Source organism: Saccostrea cucullata, unplaced genomic scaffold (genome assembly GCF_032062105.1).
Source record: "Saccostrea cucullata isolate Sc308-1 unplaced genomic scaffold, CSIRO_AGI_Scuc_v1 ctg1549, whole genome shotgun sequence".
Classification (NCBI taxonomy): domain Eukaryota; kingdom Metazoa; phylum Mollusca; class Bivalvia; order Ostreida; family Ostreidae; genus Saccostrea; species Saccostrea cuccullata.
Window position 1 is genome coordinate 103,501 of NW_026923746.1, and position 20,919 is coordinate 124,419.

At 32.2% G+C, this 20,919-nt stretch overlaps 1 protein-coding gene across 1 annotated transcript; it reads left to right on the plus strand.

Annotated features, from left to right (window-relative positions):
* Window positions 1-1,503: 1,503 nt before the first annotated feature.
* Window positions 1,504-20,412, plus strand: LOC134264818 (uncharacterized). The gene is made up of 12 exons (XM_062747095.1): window positions 1,504-1,557; window positions 4,851-4,924; window positions 7,183-7,240; window positions 11,019-11,060; window positions 11,678-11,716; window positions 12,453-12,533; window positions 12,810-12,851; window positions 13,458-13,526; window positions 14,440-14,520; window positions 16,041-16,209; window positions 16,344-16,403; window positions 19,724-20,412. The coding sequence occupies exons 1-12, from the start codon at window positions 1,540-1,542 to the stop codon at window positions 19,933-19,935; spliced, it is 945 nt and encodes a 314-aa protein (XP_062603079.1). The 5' UTR covers window positions 1,504-1,539; the 3' UTR covers window positions 19,936-20,412.
* Window positions 20,413-20,919: the final 507 nt, after the last annotated feature.

Below are 20,919 nucleotides of genomic sequence, written 5' to 3' on the forward strand. Positions count from 1 at the left end.
ACTTTGTACCTTATAACTAATTAAAAAAAATGAAACGGTATACAAAATTAAGTGCGTTCTTGGTGCACAATTGAACTGTTATCTCTCCCGAGTTCCTTTTCTAAGCTTATCTCAGCCGAAGGCTCATGTGAACTTTTTTCGTTTCAAATATTTACTGAATATGAAGTAGACTGAATTGAATGTTTCAATAAACAGAATGGATTTTACATAATTTCAGGTGAAATGGTCAGAAAGGTGTCACATAGTTCACGTAAATGCTTGACGGTCATGGCTTTATTACTTGATTTTGAACATGTTGTAGAAAAAAAAATCGAGGCGATGTTTATAGCCTAGAAAAAAAAATAATTATCATAATTGGCGTAAAAAAGTGATATTTTAATCAAAGGAGGGAAACGCTTAAAACTTCAATTTGCTATGAAACATACTTTCAAACTGACTGATTGATGATATGATGTTTAACGTCCCTATCAAGAATTTTTCACTCATATTTAGACGTCACTATTTGCCGATGGAGAGCAGCAAATTTAGTCCATTGCTCGGCACTTATGGCCATTGAGCAGTGAGGGGTCGTTTTTTTGCCAGAACCTACTGCGGCAAGGGACCTCGGTATATAGGTCTCATTCGAAGTACTTCGATCACGTCCCAAAGTGGAGTTTGAACCATCGACGTAAGGATAAACTTCTTCGCGACTATAGAACAGACGCTCTAACCACTGCGCCGCGCAGGCGATGCTAGATTTGAAGTTTCGTTGTACAAGTAAAACGAATTCCACAATTTGAAATTATTTAATAAATTTTCAGATATAGCAGTCGAAAGCTAAAGGAAGGAATGACACTTTAAGTAAAAAAATATTCAAAATGACTACAGGAACAGGGGATGGGGCCAGAGGGGTTAATTATTTTTCAATACACATGTATACTAATATAGTACAAGAGAAAAAAAACTTAAACTATTCTCTTTAGCCTCAATAAACCTATAAGGTATATAAAAATACCATATATACCGTGTAGGGCCAATCTCTAAATCTTAACAAAAGCGGAAAATGATATCAGATATTGAAATATAAGAACTTTAAACTAGGAAATAATGTATTTTTGATAGGTTTCTGTGTCTAATAAAATTCTCAGAAGCTGGGGGGTGGGGTGGGGTGGGTTGTACTATCAATTTGGCAGTGCCTGTTGGTAGATGTGAAATTCATTCAAAAATTAAAAATTTTATAAACTTCAAAACTGTCTTCGCTCATTTTAAATGATTATTCATCATGTTAATCTTTCAAATGATTTATAATAATACGCAGTCTCATTTTGTCATGAAGGGAAAAATAAATATAAAATGATCATATTAGAAACAAATGTCTATATCACATATGTGCACAGGCTTATCGTTGCAATATTACTACTACTTCCTCTTGCAAAAATATAGCTGATAAGATTTATTTGAAATGCCGTGCGTTTATTTTTGTTAAAGAAAAAAAATCAATCAATAATTATCTATAAAAGCGATCGAAGATCGCATAGAACTTTAAGATTTCTAAGAAGCATGGCAACAATATCGTCGGTAAGTTAGAGACTTCATGGTGGTAAAATAATACTTTTCATTAATAATTTAATATAACTGTACTTTAAAACATCTTAATGCATCTGTAATTCGAAATTATGTACCAGTATTTTTTAAAAAATGAATTACGTCTTATTTGAAGATACAGTGTCAAAAAATAACTTTATTAGAAAACTAGAAAACTGGCTTATTTACTGTCCATACAATCACTACCTTAAAGATTGTTTTACTAGGTATTAGGTATATTTTCTGGATAAGATGAATAAATCTAGAATTGATAAGTAACTTTCCACAAGATGTCTTAGTATCTATACGACCTTCGCTCCACAATTCATATTTCATCTTAACCAGTAAACTGATAGTTTACTTATCACGACAATTAAAACATATACGAGGCAAACTAGTTAAATTCAGTAGGTTTTTCTACCATCGATACCTACTCTTGATAAATTATTAAACATACAAAAAATATGTGGAAAAGATATTTATTGGATGAAAAATTAGGACTTTAATAGTTATTAGTGCTTTATTAGTCCCAAACCGGTGAAACAAGAGGAGGAATGCCTTAAGTTTCCATCTCGTCTGTCTATCTGTTTGCCTGTCTGTCAGTCTGTCCAATTTGGTTCTCCGAACTATAAGTTCACCAAAATTGGAATATCTCCTTTCTATAAAATTAAGATATTCATATATAAATGTACATCTTTAGTTATTTTATCTTTTTCTCAAATACAATTTATACTAGGGATTGTCTAAGATAATTTCTCGATATATCATGTCGATCTGTCAAGTACATTTTTAAAAGAAAATGTAATAAATATGTCTTGCTGAATCGACGAAGGAATTACGCAACGAACATCCTTATCTATTTATTGGATATTTGGGTAGAAGATATACGCACCTCTTACCAAAAATCAATTCATTGGAAATTGAAATAAAAGAAACAGAACCCGGATTGGATGATTGATTGTATATTGTGTAACGCCCCTCTCGAGATTTTTTTCACTCATATGGAGACGTCATCGTATGCCGGTGAAGGGTTTCAAATTTAGACCTATACTCGGCACTCGTGGCCATTGATCAGTGAGGGTTCTTTATCGTGCCAGCGCCTACCGTGACACGGGACCTACGTTTTTAAGGTCATATCCGAAAGACCCGTGACTTTCACTTCTGATGCCGAGCGCTTGGTGAAGGAACAGTCGCTACCTATTTATACGTCTTATGTTTGACGCGGCGCCGGGAACGAGAATGGAACCCGGGCCTCCTGCTCACGAAGCGAACATTCTAATACTAGCCTTCTGTGAACCTGGAGAGATTAAACTTTGCACCATGTTGCAAATTGACGTCTAGACGATGTGATGATGCACTGACTATGACGCGATGCTTTGATTGCGATTAAGCGACAATGCGATAGCGCTGTGATGATAACGAGATGCACGATAATACAAAGAGCCGTTTCAAACATCATAACTGAATATTTGCTAATCGGTATCATCATCACACCATCGCGTCATGGTATTTTTCGTCGTTGCGCTATCGCTTTTGCTTGCCACTGCACAATCTTCTTAGAATCATCGTGCTATCTCACCTTTGCCACCTCAATTATGGCTACACCGTTACCTTTATCGCTCCATCGCATTGTAGTAAATGCCTTATTTGATCATCGCATCAAATAAGCTCAAATGAGGTTTTCTGATCAAAATTTGTCTGTTGCTTGTCGTTGTTTACGTTGCTGTTGGCATCGTAAACTTTTCATATTTTTATCTTTTTCCCAAGAAGCACTGGACCACTTTCAATCGAACATGCCACAAAGTATCCTTAAGTAAAGGGGATTCAAGTTTCTTCAAATCGTGGGGGGGGGGGACAAGCCCTCTGCCAAGGGGAGATATTTATGAATTTAAGAAAAATTAATGACAATTTTTAAAAATTTCCAGACCCATTTGGCCATGAAAGATGAAACTCATGTGAAAGCATCCTCGGGTAGTGTAGATTCAAGGCTGTACAGATAATGACCCGAAGGGGTAAGGCGGGGCCAGAATGACTGATCAAAGTTTAACATAGGAATAAATAGGAACAATTTTCAAAACACTTTTTCTCCAGAACGTCTGGGTCAGGAAAGATTAAGTCCTTTAGAAGCATCATCAAGTAATGTTTATTCAAGTTTGTACAAATCATGAGCCCTGGGAGTAGGTTGGGGCCACAATGGCTGATCAAAGTTTTACATACGAATATATAGGGAAAAATCTTTATATATCTTCGTCTCCAGATGCATTGGGTCAGGAAAGATGAAACATGTGGAAGCATCCTCAGGTAGTGTAGCTCAAGTTTATTCAAATCATGACCCCCGCGGATATGGTTGGGCCACAATGGCTGATCAAAGATTTACATAGGAATACTCTGTAAAAAATCCTTTTAAAATCAGCAAAGACATTATTGATGATATTAATTGACAATATCCTTAGTTAGAGTTAATTCAAGTTTGTTCATATCATGACGTCTGGGGGTAGGGTGGGGCCATAATAGCAATCAAAGATTAACATAGAAATATACAGGAAAATTCTTTTAGAATCTTCTCAAGCACAGCAAAGTCATGGCATGATTGTTGATATTTGTATGGAGGCATCCTCAGGTAGTATAATTTCAAGATTGTTCAAATCAGAATTCTTTGGGGTAGGGTGGGGACACACATTTGGATCAATTTTAACATAGGAATGTATACTAAAAATATCATAAAATTTTCTGGAGAACACCAAATCCATGATACGTATTTTTTATATATATATATATATATATATATGAAAGTAATGGTAGCATACTCAGCTGGTTTAGATTCAGGTTTGTTCAAATTATGACCCCCGGGTTTGAGGTTGGGCCAAAGTAAGGGATCAAAGATTTGTATAATTATACATAGGAAAAGATCTTCTCATTTTTAAGTCAAATTGACATGTAAGCATCTGCAAGAAGTGATGATTTGAATTTATTCAAATAATGTCCCGGGGTGGGGGTTGGGGTTCACAATGGGAAATCAAGTTATATGTTGGAAATATCTTAAAAATCCTCTGTTCAAGTATGTCAAAGATATCCATATATGATTTATTGATTTAGTGACATTCTCAAGTAATGGAAATTCAAACACCCCCACCCCTACAAGTTCCTTTATAGAAGTGTCCCCTATCCTTACTATATCGAAAATAAATTAGAAACCTTTGGCAAGCCTCTAGACTTTTAAGTTTCTAATTACAGACTACAGACTTTCTATTACCTATATAATAAGTATATTATAATACTTTTGACAGAATGAACACGATAACTGCAGCTTTGAAAGGTCTTACGACATTTCATCAAATGGCATCTTTCCTGATTCGTACAAGTAAGTGCTTTTCGTTTGGATTCTTACGATACAAATCATCCATACTGTATTCCTATAGTATAAATGTTATTATTTTCCCAATAAGAGTCAACTGTAGAATTTATTGGTACCCTCAAGAGTCTCTAGGTGTTAATATAACTATGCTTACACTATGAATCTACAAAGATTTTAATCGTCTTTTTAACCATAAAGTAAAACTGTAGATTTCTTTCCCATTATTAAATAAGGCATACTTTTAAAGTACGCTCAAAGTTTACACATGTAATTCTTAGTCATGGTGTTTTATGCATATGTTTATTCCTTCAAATGGCTGAGTTTATGCATTACATTTCTAAACATGACACAGGGAATTATTTTGCAATCATTATACATATGAATGGTGCATATAAGAAAATTACAAAGAGAAAAAAAAACAGGAAAATATTAAAAAACTGGTTTGGTTTTTGAAAATTGCCACTGTTATCTTCTGAACAACACAAAGTAACTACAAAGTTGAGGACATCTGAAACTTGTACAAATTATTCTTCTTACTAAGTTTGAAATGAAATATTTATTATCTGAATACCAAAAAGTTTAATTTATTCAGGCAAAACATGTGTGAAAGTATACAAAAAACTTGACCTTTATCGCGATCGGTACGGATAATAAACTGTTAATTTTTATATATTTAATTGTTATGTTAATTGTAAGTTGATCAAGGGAACAATACGTGTAAACCCTCGGCATTCAATAAATGCTAGTTTAGTGATCAGATTTGTAAACCTGGGGACTTATAAAATACCAAAGCACTGTCGTATCTGTTGTAATTTTGACGAAGATATTTATATAATATACCACGTTTATATTTTTATGCTAGCATTATGTATGTAGCATGCATTTTGCATAATGGTACATGGTGGTACTTGTTACTTTATATATATATATATATATATATAATAAAAAAATCACAACACCGAAATACACTCAACCGGTTTCATTTCCAATATATATATCGGAGTTGTGATTTTTTTATTATAACAATACGTGTGTGGATTTATCTCTCTCTCTCTCTCTCTCTCTCTCTCTCTCTCTCTCTCTCTCTCTCTCTCTCTCTCTCTCTCTCTCTCTCTCTATATATATATATATATGTATATATATATATGTATACATGTATATATATACAGTTTGCACTTTGTGACGAATACATTTATTATTCCCAATCAGGGCCCTTTTAAGCATATAATCGATTATTAAAGAGTGCATAAAGTGTAATTATAATTATTACAAAATTTATGTAATGACAGTAGCATTCAGCACTATTTTAATATATTCTTCGTCCTTCTACAAATGGTTTATAAGTTCAGATAATTATTGCTAGCATGTCATTGCTAACATGGAAAATATAAATGAAAATTGTGAAGTAACAAGTACCACCATGTACCATTATGCAAAATGCATGCTACATACAGTCATAATGCTAGCATAAAAATATAAACGTGGTATATTATATAAATATCTTCGTCAAAATTACAACAGATACGACAGTGCTTTGGTATTTTATAAGTCCCCAGGTTTACATATATATATATATATATATATATATATATATATATATATATATATATATATATATATATATATATATATATATATATATATATATATATATATATATATATATATATATATATATATATATATATCGTTAAATTAAACGTCTAAGTAGGTATATCTTATTTTTATAATATGTATTATATGTTTATGTCATTTAATCTGCCTTTAATATGATTGTAAAGTACATAATATGAAACCAAGGTGTAGAACTTTATCATATTACATAAACTGTATAGTTTTGATACCCGATATCAACAAATTGATCCTTAAAATAATGTATTTAAAGACATACGCAACGTACCTAACCTACAGATAATTTTTCAAGATATTCTAAATTTTAACTCACAATACCATTACATGTTCTCAGGCAAAAATCAGCATGCGTTACGAGGGGTTTTGAAAAGTTATAATGTTATGAATTTTTTTTGCATTATTCGAAGAAAAATGTACAAAAAATACGAAACATAAATTCCAAATATTTTTTTCATCAAAATTTGTTTTAGAAGAGGTGTAAAATCCATATCTAGACATTAATAGTACTGCACACATGTCCTTCATATAGTGGAACTCTTCAACTCCAGGGAAGAACCCAATAAAGTTCAAACTACGTTGCGTATGACCTTAATTATGTACCATTTTAATATTTACATTTATTATCGTTTTAGCGCGGTGTCATGCAAATGCAATGGAGATAAGAAAAGACATAGATGTATAAATATACAGGTAAAATAACGTGTAATAAACTATAGTCAAAATTTCATAAAGTATATCTCTAGCCTAAGCGAGCCTAACAAAACTATATTTCAACCATCAAAAAATTACTCTTTTACGAGATTAAAGAATTCAATTTATCATTTATAATTTGTTGTAATCAAGCTGACCGCTATGTTAATCTTCACTGAAACATTTTAATATATCAAACCCACAATCTAATTAAATCTTACGCAGAGTGTATACGGCGCGGATCTAAGAAGTCTGATTTTAATAAGATTGATCAAACCCATTTCCCTAGGCGAAACTGTAGATTTGTTCCTGCAAAAAAAGTGTATTTTGTAAATGGCACCTGATTCCATTTGGTGTTTTTGAGGACCACGATTACTCTGTCGCACATTTCTATTGTTTAAAGAACTTTCGAAGATGAATATTGTTTGTTATTTTAGTATATCTCATATAAATTGTTATCTAGCAGTTGGGACTTTATAGTTTCAGGATCCAAAAGCATCTGTTCCTTCCCTTCAATCGTGATTTGTAGGAAAGAACCCATAATTGGTAATTTTGGAATTTTATGTTCTTCTTTAAGGTAGGATTCTTCTCTACTAGATGAAACATTCAAAGTATATTTGCTTATATGTCTTATATATTTAGGTGTAAGGGATTTAAAAGACCAAATTTATCTTTCCTCATCAGAATTGTACAACTTTAAATTGAAATGGTAGACTACATTTGAAAACTAGCAGGAACTATATTTTTGGCGGAATGGTGGCGTATGAATATATCTTCTTTTCTGCCTCTCAAAATTATGATAGAACAATGAATTTAGTCATAATTTTTACACAATCAAAGACTTGGAGAAATTTTCAAATGTAAGTTGAATTATTTATAAGGGACTAAACTTTCAAAATATATCAAATAATTATGATTTTTAAAGCAAACTAGGACTATGTAAGCTTTTAAACACGTCCAATCAAAGTATGGATTTGAGCCAAAAATCCATAAAGATTAATTTTTCTCTCTTATTAAACGATCACAACTTTTTGTTTTTGTATCATTTTGTACATTTATAAGACAACTTTATTATATGTGAAAATAAGAAAAAGTTAAATATAGGAAGCATATGAAAATAACTGATATATCTTGAAACAAGAGGCCCAGGGGTCACAGCGCTCACCTGAGCACATCGGCTAGGAAAAAGCACAGATCAGATCAGAACTGAAAGTTTAGTAACGTTGAAGAGGGGGGGGGGGAGGAAGGGCTTGAATTTTAACCCCCCAGGGGATCATGATTTGAACGAACTAGAATCTACAATACCTGAGGATGATTCCATATAAATATTACTAATCATGGCTTTGAAGTACTTGATAATAAGATTTTAAAAGTTTTCCCTATATATTCCTATGTAAAACTTTTAACGGCCAGTATGGCCCCACCCTAGCCCTGGGGTCATGATTTGAATAAACTTGTTTTGAATCTACACTACCTGAGGATAATTTCACATGAGTTTCATCTTTCCTGTCTTAATGGTTCTTGAGAAATATTTTTTAAAAAAGATTTTTCCTATATAAATTCCTATGTAAAACTTTGATCGGCCATTATGACCTCACCCTACCCCAAGGGGTCATGATTTGAACAAACTTGAATGTACACTACCTGAGGATGTTTCCACATGAGTTTCATCTTTCCTATTCCTATAGATCGTGAGAAGAAGTTTTTTCCTATATATTCCAATGTAAATTTTTGATCGGCCATTTTGGCCTTACCCTACCCCGGGGTCATCATTTGCACAAATTTGAATCTACACTGTCTAAGGATAATTGCACATGAGTTTCATCTTTCCTGGCCCAGTGGTTCTTGAGAAGAAAATGTTTTAAAAATTTTCCTATATATTCCTATGTAAAAGTTTGATCGGCAATTTTGGCCCCATCCTACCCCTAGGGTGTCATGATTTGAACAAACTTGAATCTACACTACCTGAGGATGATTCCACATGAGTTTCATCTTTCCTGGCCAAGTAGTTCTTGAGCAGAAGATTTTAAAAGATTTTTCTATATATTTCTATGTAAAACTTTGATCGGCCATTGTGGCCACACCCTACCCCCGGGGGTCATTATTTGAACAAACTTGAATCTACACTACCTGAGGATGCTTCCCTTTAAGTTTCATCTTTCCTGGCACAGTGGTTCTTGAGAAAAAGATTTTTAAAGAATTTTCCTATATATTTCTATGTAAAACTTTGATCGGCCATTGTGGCCCCGCCCTACCCCCGGGGGTCATGATTTGAACAAACTTGAATTTACACTACCTGAGGATGCTTCCCTATAAGTTTCATCTTTCCTGGCACAGTGGTTCTTGAGAAGAAGATTTTTAAAACATACCATCAAATTTTCACTATTTCTCAATTATCTTCCCTTGAATAAAAGCGTGGCCCTTCATTTGAACAAACTTTAATCCCCTTTACCTAAGGATACTTTGTGCCAAGTTTGGTTAAAAATGGCCCAGTGGTTCTTGAGAAGAAGTCGAAAATGTGAAAAGTTAACGACAACAACGTCGACAACAACAACAACGACGACGACAGACAACGGACAAATTTTGATCAGAAAAGCTCACTTGAGCCTTCGGCTCAGGTGAGCTAAAAATTAAGAAAAATAGAGAAAATTCGGATTAGCGAATGTCCAGTTTAGTTAAATTATTTATGTGAATTTGGTAATATCATGCTATAGACCTGATATAGTTATATCTTTTTATGCACAAGAAACAATCTTTAATTTTTTTGAAATAGAAGTAAGCATCACATGATTGGCAACAGTCCTTTTTTATTCATAATGTCAAGGAAAAATATAATGACCTTGACCTGACCTTGCCTCTAATATAAAACGGTCAAATTTAATCTCAGTGATACTATCACTTTCTGATATTGTATTCTTGATTCTGTGAAAATTTCATTAATTTTTAAATACAAGAAATATGAGAAGAATCCTACCTTAAAATAAGAATAAAATTTAGTGTGACAAATTTACCACGTAATTAAGGAAATCTTAAAATAATATAATACAACAAAATCTCCGATATATTTTTTTAATGCATTCAAAATTAATTTGATTTTTACTATTACCTAAGAGATTTTCTTTACAGGAAAAAAAACCTATTTCAATTGACTTCATATCTTAAGGCATCTTCGCTAGCCAAGGGTTTCTGATACGCTTCTCTCTTGAGTAGCGTATCAGAAACCGTTGACAAGCGAAGATAATCTTGAGGATAAATCACCATGTCCTGTTTTATTTCACCTGCCTTCTTTCCCTTACATGCTGAAAATGTAATTTAACGAATAAATATTGACGACAATCTAAATTTGTTTTAAAATGAAAATATGCGAAGATAACGAACAGTATTCAAGCTCAGAAGTCTATTTAACATTACAAAAAGAGCCTAGGAAACGAGGAACTCAAAATCATCAGAAGTGAGATCAGGTGAATCAAATAGAAATATCTACCAAAAATTTTTTAGGACTACATGTAAATATACAGATCACATGAAGAAGCAAACACAAAAGAATTGACAAAATGGAATCAAGTCCTCCAGAACAATAACACTCAAAAGTTCACTTCTACGTACATACATAATGGTCATAACAAACCTCTCAAAATCAATAAAATTTCCATTAAAAAGCCAATAGTTTTCAGATTTCAGGAAAATAGCCACCTTTATATTTTCTTGTTTAATCATTTTCATCTTCGATGTAATTTTATTTTAAAAATCTGTAAGTCTTAAAATTTTTATTTTCTAGGAAGACGGCTGGCCTTACTTTGGTCAGAATGCAAGAATGATTGTAAGTATTATTTACAATGACTAATTCATTGTACATCTTTACAATGACGTAAAATATAAATGATCTTGATATCAAAATTGTCTTCTTGAATTGATTGATTGCTTTATTGTATAATGTTTAACGTCCCTCTCGAGAATTTTTCACTCATATGGAGACGTCACCGTATGCCGGTGAAGGGTTTCAAAATTTTACCTTTACTCGGCACTCAGGGTCATTGAGCAGTGAGGGATCTTTATCGTGCCAACACCTGCTGCTGACACGGGGCCTCGGTTTTGTAAGGTTTCATCCGAAGGACCCTTTCTTGAATTGAACCAACACCGTAGGTCATTTGGTAGAAAGTTCGGCGTTAGCATTATAAAAACATCTAACTGTTCAATTGTTTTAAATAAGTGCCGAGTTTAAGTCTAAAATTTTAGCCCTACATCGGTATATTGTGACGTCTCTATATGAGCCATTATTCATGGGTGAAGAATATTCGATCAGGTTATGAAAGTGTATACAATCAATCAATCAATCAATCAATCAATCCTTAAATCAACACTATCATCTTCTATTAAAGGAATAAACGATTCAAAATGATTTTTTTGAATAAATCCCCATCTTAATATTTATTGTAGAACAAGTCTTCGTTTCTCTACAGAACAGCAAACGTCAGCGTAAGTAAGATTATCTTAAAACTGCAAAATTATATATTAAAGGAATAAACGATTCAAAATGATTTTTTTGAATAAATCCCCATCTTAATATTTATTGTAGAACAAGTCTTCGTTTCTCTACAGAACAGCAAACGTCAGCGTAAGTAAGATTATCTTAAAACTGCAAAATTATATTTTATATTAAATAAAGCAACCAAAAAATTATTACAAGAACCCCTCAAATGAGAGAAAAACCGTAGATTTCAGTGTACATGTATATTAAAGTTCGTGGACTAGTGCGATAAACTTAATGTTATGCAGTCTGTGTTTACCTCACGAGTGAATTAAAGGGATTGTTGATACAACAAATTCTCATTTCAAAAGTTTTTCCCCGATGGTATTTTGGGTTGCACCACATCATCATACAATGGCTCACAAATTATCGAAAAATTACTGGTATTAGAATATGACACTCTGAATTGATATTTAATTCAGTCTATAATTGAAAATATTATGTTAACTAAATGTGAAAAATTCATTGATGTACTCAAAGCGGTTTTTTTATGCCACTCCCTGATCTTTTTAATTATCCCTCGTTTTGGTTCAGTTCTTATTAAAATTAACAAGACAACAAAAGCAAAAGCAATGATAACAAGAATAATAATGCTACTAGTGTATATCCTTTATTCATATTCGTTTTAATCATTGAAGAAAATAATTAATTCGTAATAATGCATTTATTTTCATTTGTGTGTAGACATTGCAGAATTTCAAATCAGTTGGTTCACAACGTTCAAACAGTTCCCAAGGATCCCAGAAATCTGATGACTCTGAAAGCGTAAGATTCCATATACCTATAAATACTAGTATTTAAATACAAGTATATCTCTACTCAATATAAATGTTCCAAAGAAATGTTGTTGGTAATTTGCAAACGTAACTGTTACCCGAATAATTACAATATATAAAAAAAATAATGAAAGAGAAATGATATAAAAAATCTGTCAGACATTATCAGTCCAATTTCTCAACTAATATTAATGACCTTTGCATCATAAAAGTGGATTTTAAAATATTATTATACACAGAAGTCATTTTTGTGTGGATCTTGTAGAGTGACTACTTAGCAGTCGGACCAGTTGACAGTAACAAAGAGGTAGGGATGAATTTTAATAAGTTGATTTTATTTGTCAGAACATTAGATCCTTTTATGAGCTGACATTTTGATTATTATGTAAGCTTTGAGCCAGAGATTTGCAAGGAGCAGTTTAAAGTTTAGAGATCTAGATCTTTGAGACTGAAATGTAGATCAATAAGTATTTAACCTTTAAATGATACGGATCATCTGTCAAACGTAAAAAAAATGTTCAGAAAATCAACAATACGCAACCCAAAGCATCTTAACTTCTACTGGGACTTGAAGATTAATCTAAAACACAATGTGCTTACAAATATTGCACATGTGTGTAGAAAGATGTAAAGTAAAACAAAATTTTGATTTCTCCAAAAAATTGCGTAATTGCAACATGGACCTTATAATGACCATTTCTGAAAACAAATTTGATATGGACTCACAAAAGATTTATTTTGAACATATTTGGCAGTCCATGGATAGCGATTTGTACGCATTTTTAATTCTTTCTTATAAGATAAATAAATGGTTGAATTCATTTCGACTTAAATAGAATATTCGAATAATGATTTAGTTGTATTTGTTAAAGGATATGAACTTGTTTCAATAAAAAAGATATTTTCTTTTTAGGTTGTAAGTGGCTCCTCTTCAAACGATGCAATACCCTATGTAACCATTCAAGGAACTGAAACTACTCGTGTATGCTACATAAATTACTTGAAAATGGTCAATGATTTGGATTTGATTTATAAATGCATACATTTACATTATTGTAATCGTTTGAGAATAAAATGTATGAAAAATGCCCATTCACAAAAGAAAGAAAACGCAAGACATAACAAGTAAAAAAAACACAACACATGTCTGATTTAAATAAATTGTTCTTTAGCGAGTCATTATTTCTTATGTGCTTTCGAAAGGTTGGATTTGAAAACGTACTCATTCCTTGAAATAAAAAACTGCTGAAAGGGCGTACATAAAAAAGACAGCAAAAATCTTTCTTTGTAACATATTTTTTCGATATTTAAGATGAATGTATGGTTTTAGCTTTATTGTGTCCTAACAATGTAAATGTCATCAAAAAGTTCTGAAACTGGCTAAAATATTGGTCGTATATGACTGTGAAACCAGGAAAGATTATGGCATAAAGGAATACCAATCTACAAATATGGCGTCATTAATGTGATGAATTTCTGTAGTTTTAACGAAATAAGCCTCAAATTAGCCAATTTCAAGGGCAATTCAGAAAAAAGTGTCCACAGCTATTGCCCACTTTCATATTTTGACATGTTGTGAAAAAAACAAAAAACAAATCACATGTCTAAACATCTTTGTGCGCGATGCCTGTGGACAAGATTTTCTGAAAGAAAATTCCATTGAAAATTGGTGTCTTCTGCAACTTTGAAGAAAATACGGGAAAATGCACACGTTTATGACGTCACAATTAGCATTTGAAAATACACGCGAGAAATATTTTTGTATGATTTTTCTGCATGGAATTTCAATGACTCAGAAAGCATTATTTCATCTTTTACAGCAGTTTCACTTTTAAAAAATCATAGTGCAAGATTTGTATGGAAACCATACCTTTTCTTTCTTATGCTTGATTTAGATCCAAGAAGACTTCAGATTGGACAATTCAGGAACCTATGAAACTCTTCATTCACCACAGTTGCACAATGATTCTAAAAATGTGAGTATTTTATTGTTGAAAAGAAATATATATAGCGTCTTATAGTCAGTATTTTTTTTTAACCTATATCCCCTCTAACAAAAATTCTTACAACTTCAACAAAATATTGTCCATTCCTGAACAAGAATCTAAGCTGAAGTAGGATCACAAAAAATCATATGCATTAGATAACATTAAAACTGAAAACCTTGCTACAAGGAATACACTTGTGAAATATGAAAACCCTTGTTCCAACTGTTCCAACTGTTCAAAAGTTATGACCTTGGTTAAAGATTTTAAAAAAATGGGTCAAACTCTCAGGTCAGGGTAAAAATATTTATACCCACTTAAATGTCTTGTAACGTGACACCGAGTGACACAACTGTTATGTTTCATGCGTGCAAGTCATGCGCATACGGTTCACCATAGAATTCTCAACACGTCAGCTGTGCGTCTAAAAGAAGCCGAATAAACGACCTCGATGTAGCTTACTTGAAAACAACAAATGACAAACGAAACATACTTGCGAGTGCAAAAATTTAGGATTTTCTGAGAATCAAACTTAGACATAATAGGTTGATAAATCTTTTTTAAAGCTTTCTTATGAAAAAATTAGAAGCGGAGAGTTTGAAGCTTTTCTTAATGTGAACGTAAAGAAGTTCGACGATTTTTTTTTCTGGTATCCTAAATCTATAAGACATTCAGCATATTAAAATAAATGGTACCTGTTTTGGAGGGTAACAGTTGAAATTGACACCCCAAGGACAACCATTGTCAACCTCCGCTAACGCGTCGGTTAACAATGGTTTTCCTTGGGGTGTCAATTTCAACTGTTACCCTTCAAACAGGTGCCATTTATATAAATTTAAAGCACATTCAAGCTCTTTTTTAAGAGCTTTTATATACTTCGTATATAAGATGGCATTAATTTTTTAAATTAAAAATTTTCTTACTTATTTTAGCAATTCAGTTTTCTTAATGCAACACTATTTTATAATAGTGTTGCATTAAGAAAACTGAATTGCTAAAATAAGTAAGAAAATTTTTAATTAAAAAAATTAATGCCATCTTATATACGAAGTTCCATACCATTCATTTGTTATTTTACTATCAATGCTTTCTCTAGTAAAACATCCAAATAGATGTATCCGAATCTGTAGTGGCTTTTATCTTGAGGTCGGTAGAATATAACAAAAAGTCAGCATTGTTAATTAAAAAAGAACATCGAAATATCTAAATGTACAATTGAAAGTCACAGCAAGAGACACGTTCTTTCCAACTTGAAATTTATAATTTATTCTTCATTGAACAGTTAAAAATCCCTCACAAACACTCCATAAGAAACATGACATCATTATTCAAAATACCTTGAAACATATATAAAATTCTGAAGCAAAGCTTATTTCATTACATCATATTACACACGATATGTAATGTATCTTCCAACTCTATCTCTCAAAATACAAATTAAAGCATAAATAATTTAACATCTGTATCGTAAGTCATTGAAAATGTCGAATTTTATTTTTGTTATGTCACAGAAAAACAATACGTTGCCAAACTGGTGTAAATGGGCAGTAATGATCCTGATCTTTATTGGTATGTCTATTTTGATCGCTCTAGCTTCTGTAACCAACAGCAAAACACAGCAGTTTACATCCATAAAAGGAGATATGCCACAGAAATCTACTTTTGAACAACAAAAACAAGGTACCTTAATTGTAAACCTGTACAATATTTGACTTGTTTCGCGATCTTTAGACTCGTTTTCCCTAGCACTTTTTTCCTTTCAAATACAAAAGTGTTAAATTGTTTTAATTTTAAAATAATTATTATTTATTCAGATTTGACTGTTGTGAGAGAGATCCTGGAAATGTTGAAAGCCAAATTTTTGAAAACGACAGGTATTTACTTAAACTATATTTTCAAGTTAGTTTGAAATATATTAAGAGCACATGGATCTTAATTTCCCAGATTAAATTAAAATATAACTTTATTAATGATTTGAAAAATTGAATTAGTTTTATATAATACACATTCTAAATAATAATAATAATTAAAATTTTCGGATGAATGCTGAAAAACATTAATTTCTAGAGAGACTGGGGTTTTTGCAAATGAAAGTAAAGTCTTAGAAACGACTTGAATTCTAATGCCATTTTGAAATAACTGATTATTTAGCCGTTATTATTTTTTTTATCTGATAGTTATAGATGGTCGTAGTAAAGGTCTGTTTTGACGTTTTAGTGGGGGGCATCTCAAAATATCAAACTTGACATTTTCGTGTTTTATGGAATACAAAAAAATATGACAGATACAAAGGAATTATACAAACAATAAGGAAGATAATTGTGAGATTCTCTAGAGCAAATATTGTAAACTTTTGCGTTTATCACATTTCAATGATGCTCTCTTAAAGAACTTAAGTTTTTCCTAAAGTCTCAAACACACTTTTACGTTTTTAGTCTTCGTTTCAAATATAAGTTATATAAAATTGTAGTTAGGTTTTTTGAACCTGTAGTTTCTTATTTTTGTTAAAATTTTCTAATTCTGTGAAAAAGGTTGCTTTAAAAGAATGAATATGCTTTATTTTATTATGATGTGCGAAGTATTGCGCAATGTAAACCCAAGTTATGACAAATCTAACATTTCGAAAAGCATCCTGTGAAGACAAACGGTCGAATTTATGTATGTCTGCCTAATGCCAATAAAAAATAAGATAATCAGAGAGTTGAATGTCATTTATTTTCCAGTAAAATATTGAACAAACATGCGGTTGAAAATAAATGACAAAGAAAAACACACAAATAAAATTAACATTCCCTGTAAAAATTAAAAAATTAGAACTGCAATATAGAGTACATGATAATGTAAAAAAGCAGTTTTTGTTAAGTGACCAGAACAAACATACTGTATATACAAAAGAACATACTTAAGTCCCATTACTTACAGTTGTATGGAAAAATGTAACTGTATACCATCAAACGCACAAATGCAATACTGTACATCACTAGCTTATGCGACTAGCGTATCATATCACAACTAGTACCCGTGATAAATACACATAGGGGGGGGCGCTATCCCCCCTTAACAAGCTATGCAACATATACGGGGGAAAACCCTAGGGATGGCATGTTGGATGGCTTGTTAACGCCCCCCTCCCTACATCAGAAAAGAAAACACGGGAATGCGTCAAACCAAAGAGTTGAATGTCATTTATTTTCCAGTAAAATATTGAACAAACATGCGGTTGAAAATAAATGACAGATATATTGTTCTGGTAAAATGGAAATAAGATAATAATACTGAAATAATTCATGTAAAAACATAAATTTTGGAAACAAATGTTCTGGTAATTATGTCTATATGGGGTAAGAACCATCAGCCCCTGTCTGATGGTCAAAATTCAGAGCTTAATAAACTAGATGCCCCTGTCTTATAGCTTATGCTAGACCATTATTATAAGCCCGGCTGCCTCATGGACTCTTGGTAGTAAAAAAGGAAGGCACTTCATTAGTAATTACAACACCAAACTAATCATGTACAGTACTTGGAAGTAACCCGTCTTATGCAAAACCTAATGCAGCTGCTGTACTAGCTGCTCCAATTCTAAAGCTATGTTTATGGTAATATTGAAAAGTTTAAGTTGCAGAAAGCCAGGACTTCCTTTAGTCGTTGCGTAAAAAATGCACGTGAGATTGGAGCCCTAACCATGAATGAAAATAATGGTGCTGACCAATATGTGTGTCTTCTTTGGTTTAAGTAATCCAACAAGGAATGATATGGACACAACTGCGGATTGGCGAGATTTTCATAAATGCTTAAAGTGCTGTTGTTAGACTTTGAGTGCTGAAACTTAGGAATGGTAATGTCAATAAAATTCTTGTTGTGAAGCGATCGCAGTGTAATGTTTCAAAATAAAAGGTAGTGTTGCACCGAACTTGATGTTTTAGTAATTTCCCCAATCCTCAAGAATGCACAGAAAGCCAGGACAAACGTGGCTTTAATCAATTTCCTATGAAAGTGTGATTTGGTAGTGTACTGAATAGAATTGATTATTTGTCGCAAAATTGATGGTGTAATTGGAAGTCTGGAATCTGTTGAAGGCTTATCTTTTTGGAAACCCTGTAACATATTCTTACAAATGAAATGTTGAATAATATCTGTATACCTACTCGACCCCTGTTCTGTGATGGTCCTTGAAAACATCCAGAACCTTTGCATGAATCAATTCAAATATTTTTGCAACGACATACAGCTTTCTTGCAATTAAATGGTATGAATTCTGTTATGAAGATAATTAAAGACACACCTCATCATCAAAATTTTGATTATTTACAATATTCAAATACCCAGAAAGCATATTAATCTCCTTACCAATATTATTCAAAATTGAATAGTTTTACCAGAATGTACAATTTTACGTATAACTGTTTATTAACTTTAAAGTAAATTACTCTTAAAAAAAAAATAATTTAAATTATCCTTCTCTCATCTTGAGAAAGGTTAAAAACCAATTTATAAAGGAGCAAAAGAATGTTTTATGTCTATTTTTATTATCATAAAAGGAACAACATTTGCCACAGTATATAAAAATGTCAAGAAAAAACAAACTTTATAGGTGTAAAGATACGCTAGTTATACTAGAAATACAACTAAACCATAATGCCTAAAGAGCCCATAATAAACCAATAATCTAAAGCTAGTCATTACGTTCATTATCTCCATACATTTCAGTTTTATGCAATCATGTTAAACCTCGACCCGTGGGTCCGATCTATCTGGGGATTTTGATATGAACAAAGCAACGAACATTAATTAAGAGTAAGTAATGAAGCTTTCACAGAAGTTTAATCTTCTCTTGCCTAGCGATTCTTAAGAAAGACCATCCCCCTTGGAAGTGAATATACACTTCCAGTGAACAAACTGAAATTCCCATCACCCTGTAGAAAAAAGCCAAAAATATGAAAAGTATACATACTTTGTAGGACAGACAAAGGAAAACAGGTGTACGCGGGACACTATTTGATCACAAAAACTTACTGAACTGTCGTCTCAACTGAGCTTAAAAACACCAGATTATCAAATTTAAATCCGAATTCTACATTTTAATGTGCAATTTCTCTTTTTAAATATTTATAAATTAAGTCAACAAAGCTTCATCATGCATTGAGGTTTTCGATTAAAAGCTATACTGTTGTGTTTTTTTTTTTTTTCATTTTAGACTTTTTAGGGAAGTGTGTGAAGGATTGTAAACAAGTTCCTAAGGATGGCAACTACCAAAGCTGCTACACGTGCGAAGGATACGTATCTTGCACCGGAACAAAACTCGACAACATGTCATGTCCTCTCGCAGATCCGATTTCAAACAGTTCCCTTGTGTGGGATGATAAAAATAAAACATGTACTCATAGAAGTAATACATGTCAACTATAAATTGTACAGCCATTTCTATTCCTCAAACAATTTCATTTTATGGAATGGTTAAGCTTCAGTGTACATGTACATGATGTATATTGATGTTATTTATCAGTTAAAACATTTAAATGATCTTTTTTCCATTCTTGAAAGATACATGTACCTATTAACTGAGTTTTGTAGAAATGTGATTGCATGTAATAATGGAGTTTTATAAAGTGACTTACTTTTACATTCGACAGCTGACTTTAACATTTTAAGTAATGGAGTTGGTCTATGTATAAATTGTAAAAGTCAGTCGTCGATTGTAAAAGTAAATCTCTTCATCAAACTCCAATACTGAAAAAATGTTTGGCAACTTTCATTAAAAAGCTTTTATCACAGGAAATAAAGTGATTGTTGAATCCCAGCAAATAGAACAATTGCCTATACCGTTTAAAAAACCAGAAGTCTCTGTTGAGACTGATGCTCTACTGGTTTGTACTTATAGCAAAGGAACAGTTGGGAATTGAAACTTTTCAACAGCAATAAATAGAATTATGACTCTTGATTAAGTCTCTTTATGTGCTTAGTGTAGTCTACTTGCATGCCACATTATATAATAATCAGACTAAAACTGTATTTGGAGTAGCATTTTGAGAGTATTTAACAGAAATTTCTATTTTGAGTAACCGTGGCAACACCATTCATTGAAGTGAAAAACTGATGCACAGAATTATGTACCTTAGTGTAGTCTACTTGTGTGCCAAGTTATATTGAAATCAGACCAAGACTGTAGTAGGAGTAGCATTTTGAAAGAATTTCACAGAAATTTCTATTTTTATTAACCACGTCAACACCGTTCATCGAAATCAAAATCCGATATACGGATTTATGTACCTTAGTGAAGTCTACTTGTGTGCCAAGTCATCTTGAAATCAGACCAAATCTGTAGGAGGAGTAGCATTTTGAAAGAATTTCACAGAAATTTCTATTTTTACTAACCACAGTAACACCATTCAT

Coding starts and splice junctions, on each gene's coding strand:
- LOC134264818 (XM_062747095.1), top strand. Junction 11,717..12,452: donor ACAGAACAGCAAACGTCAGC/GTAAGTAAGATT, acceptor ATTTGTGTGTAG/ACATTGCAGAATTTCAAATC. Junction 16,404..19,723: donor CAAATTTTTGAAAACGACAG/GTATTTACTTAA, acceptor TTTTCATTTTAG/ACTTTTTAGGGAAGTGTGTG.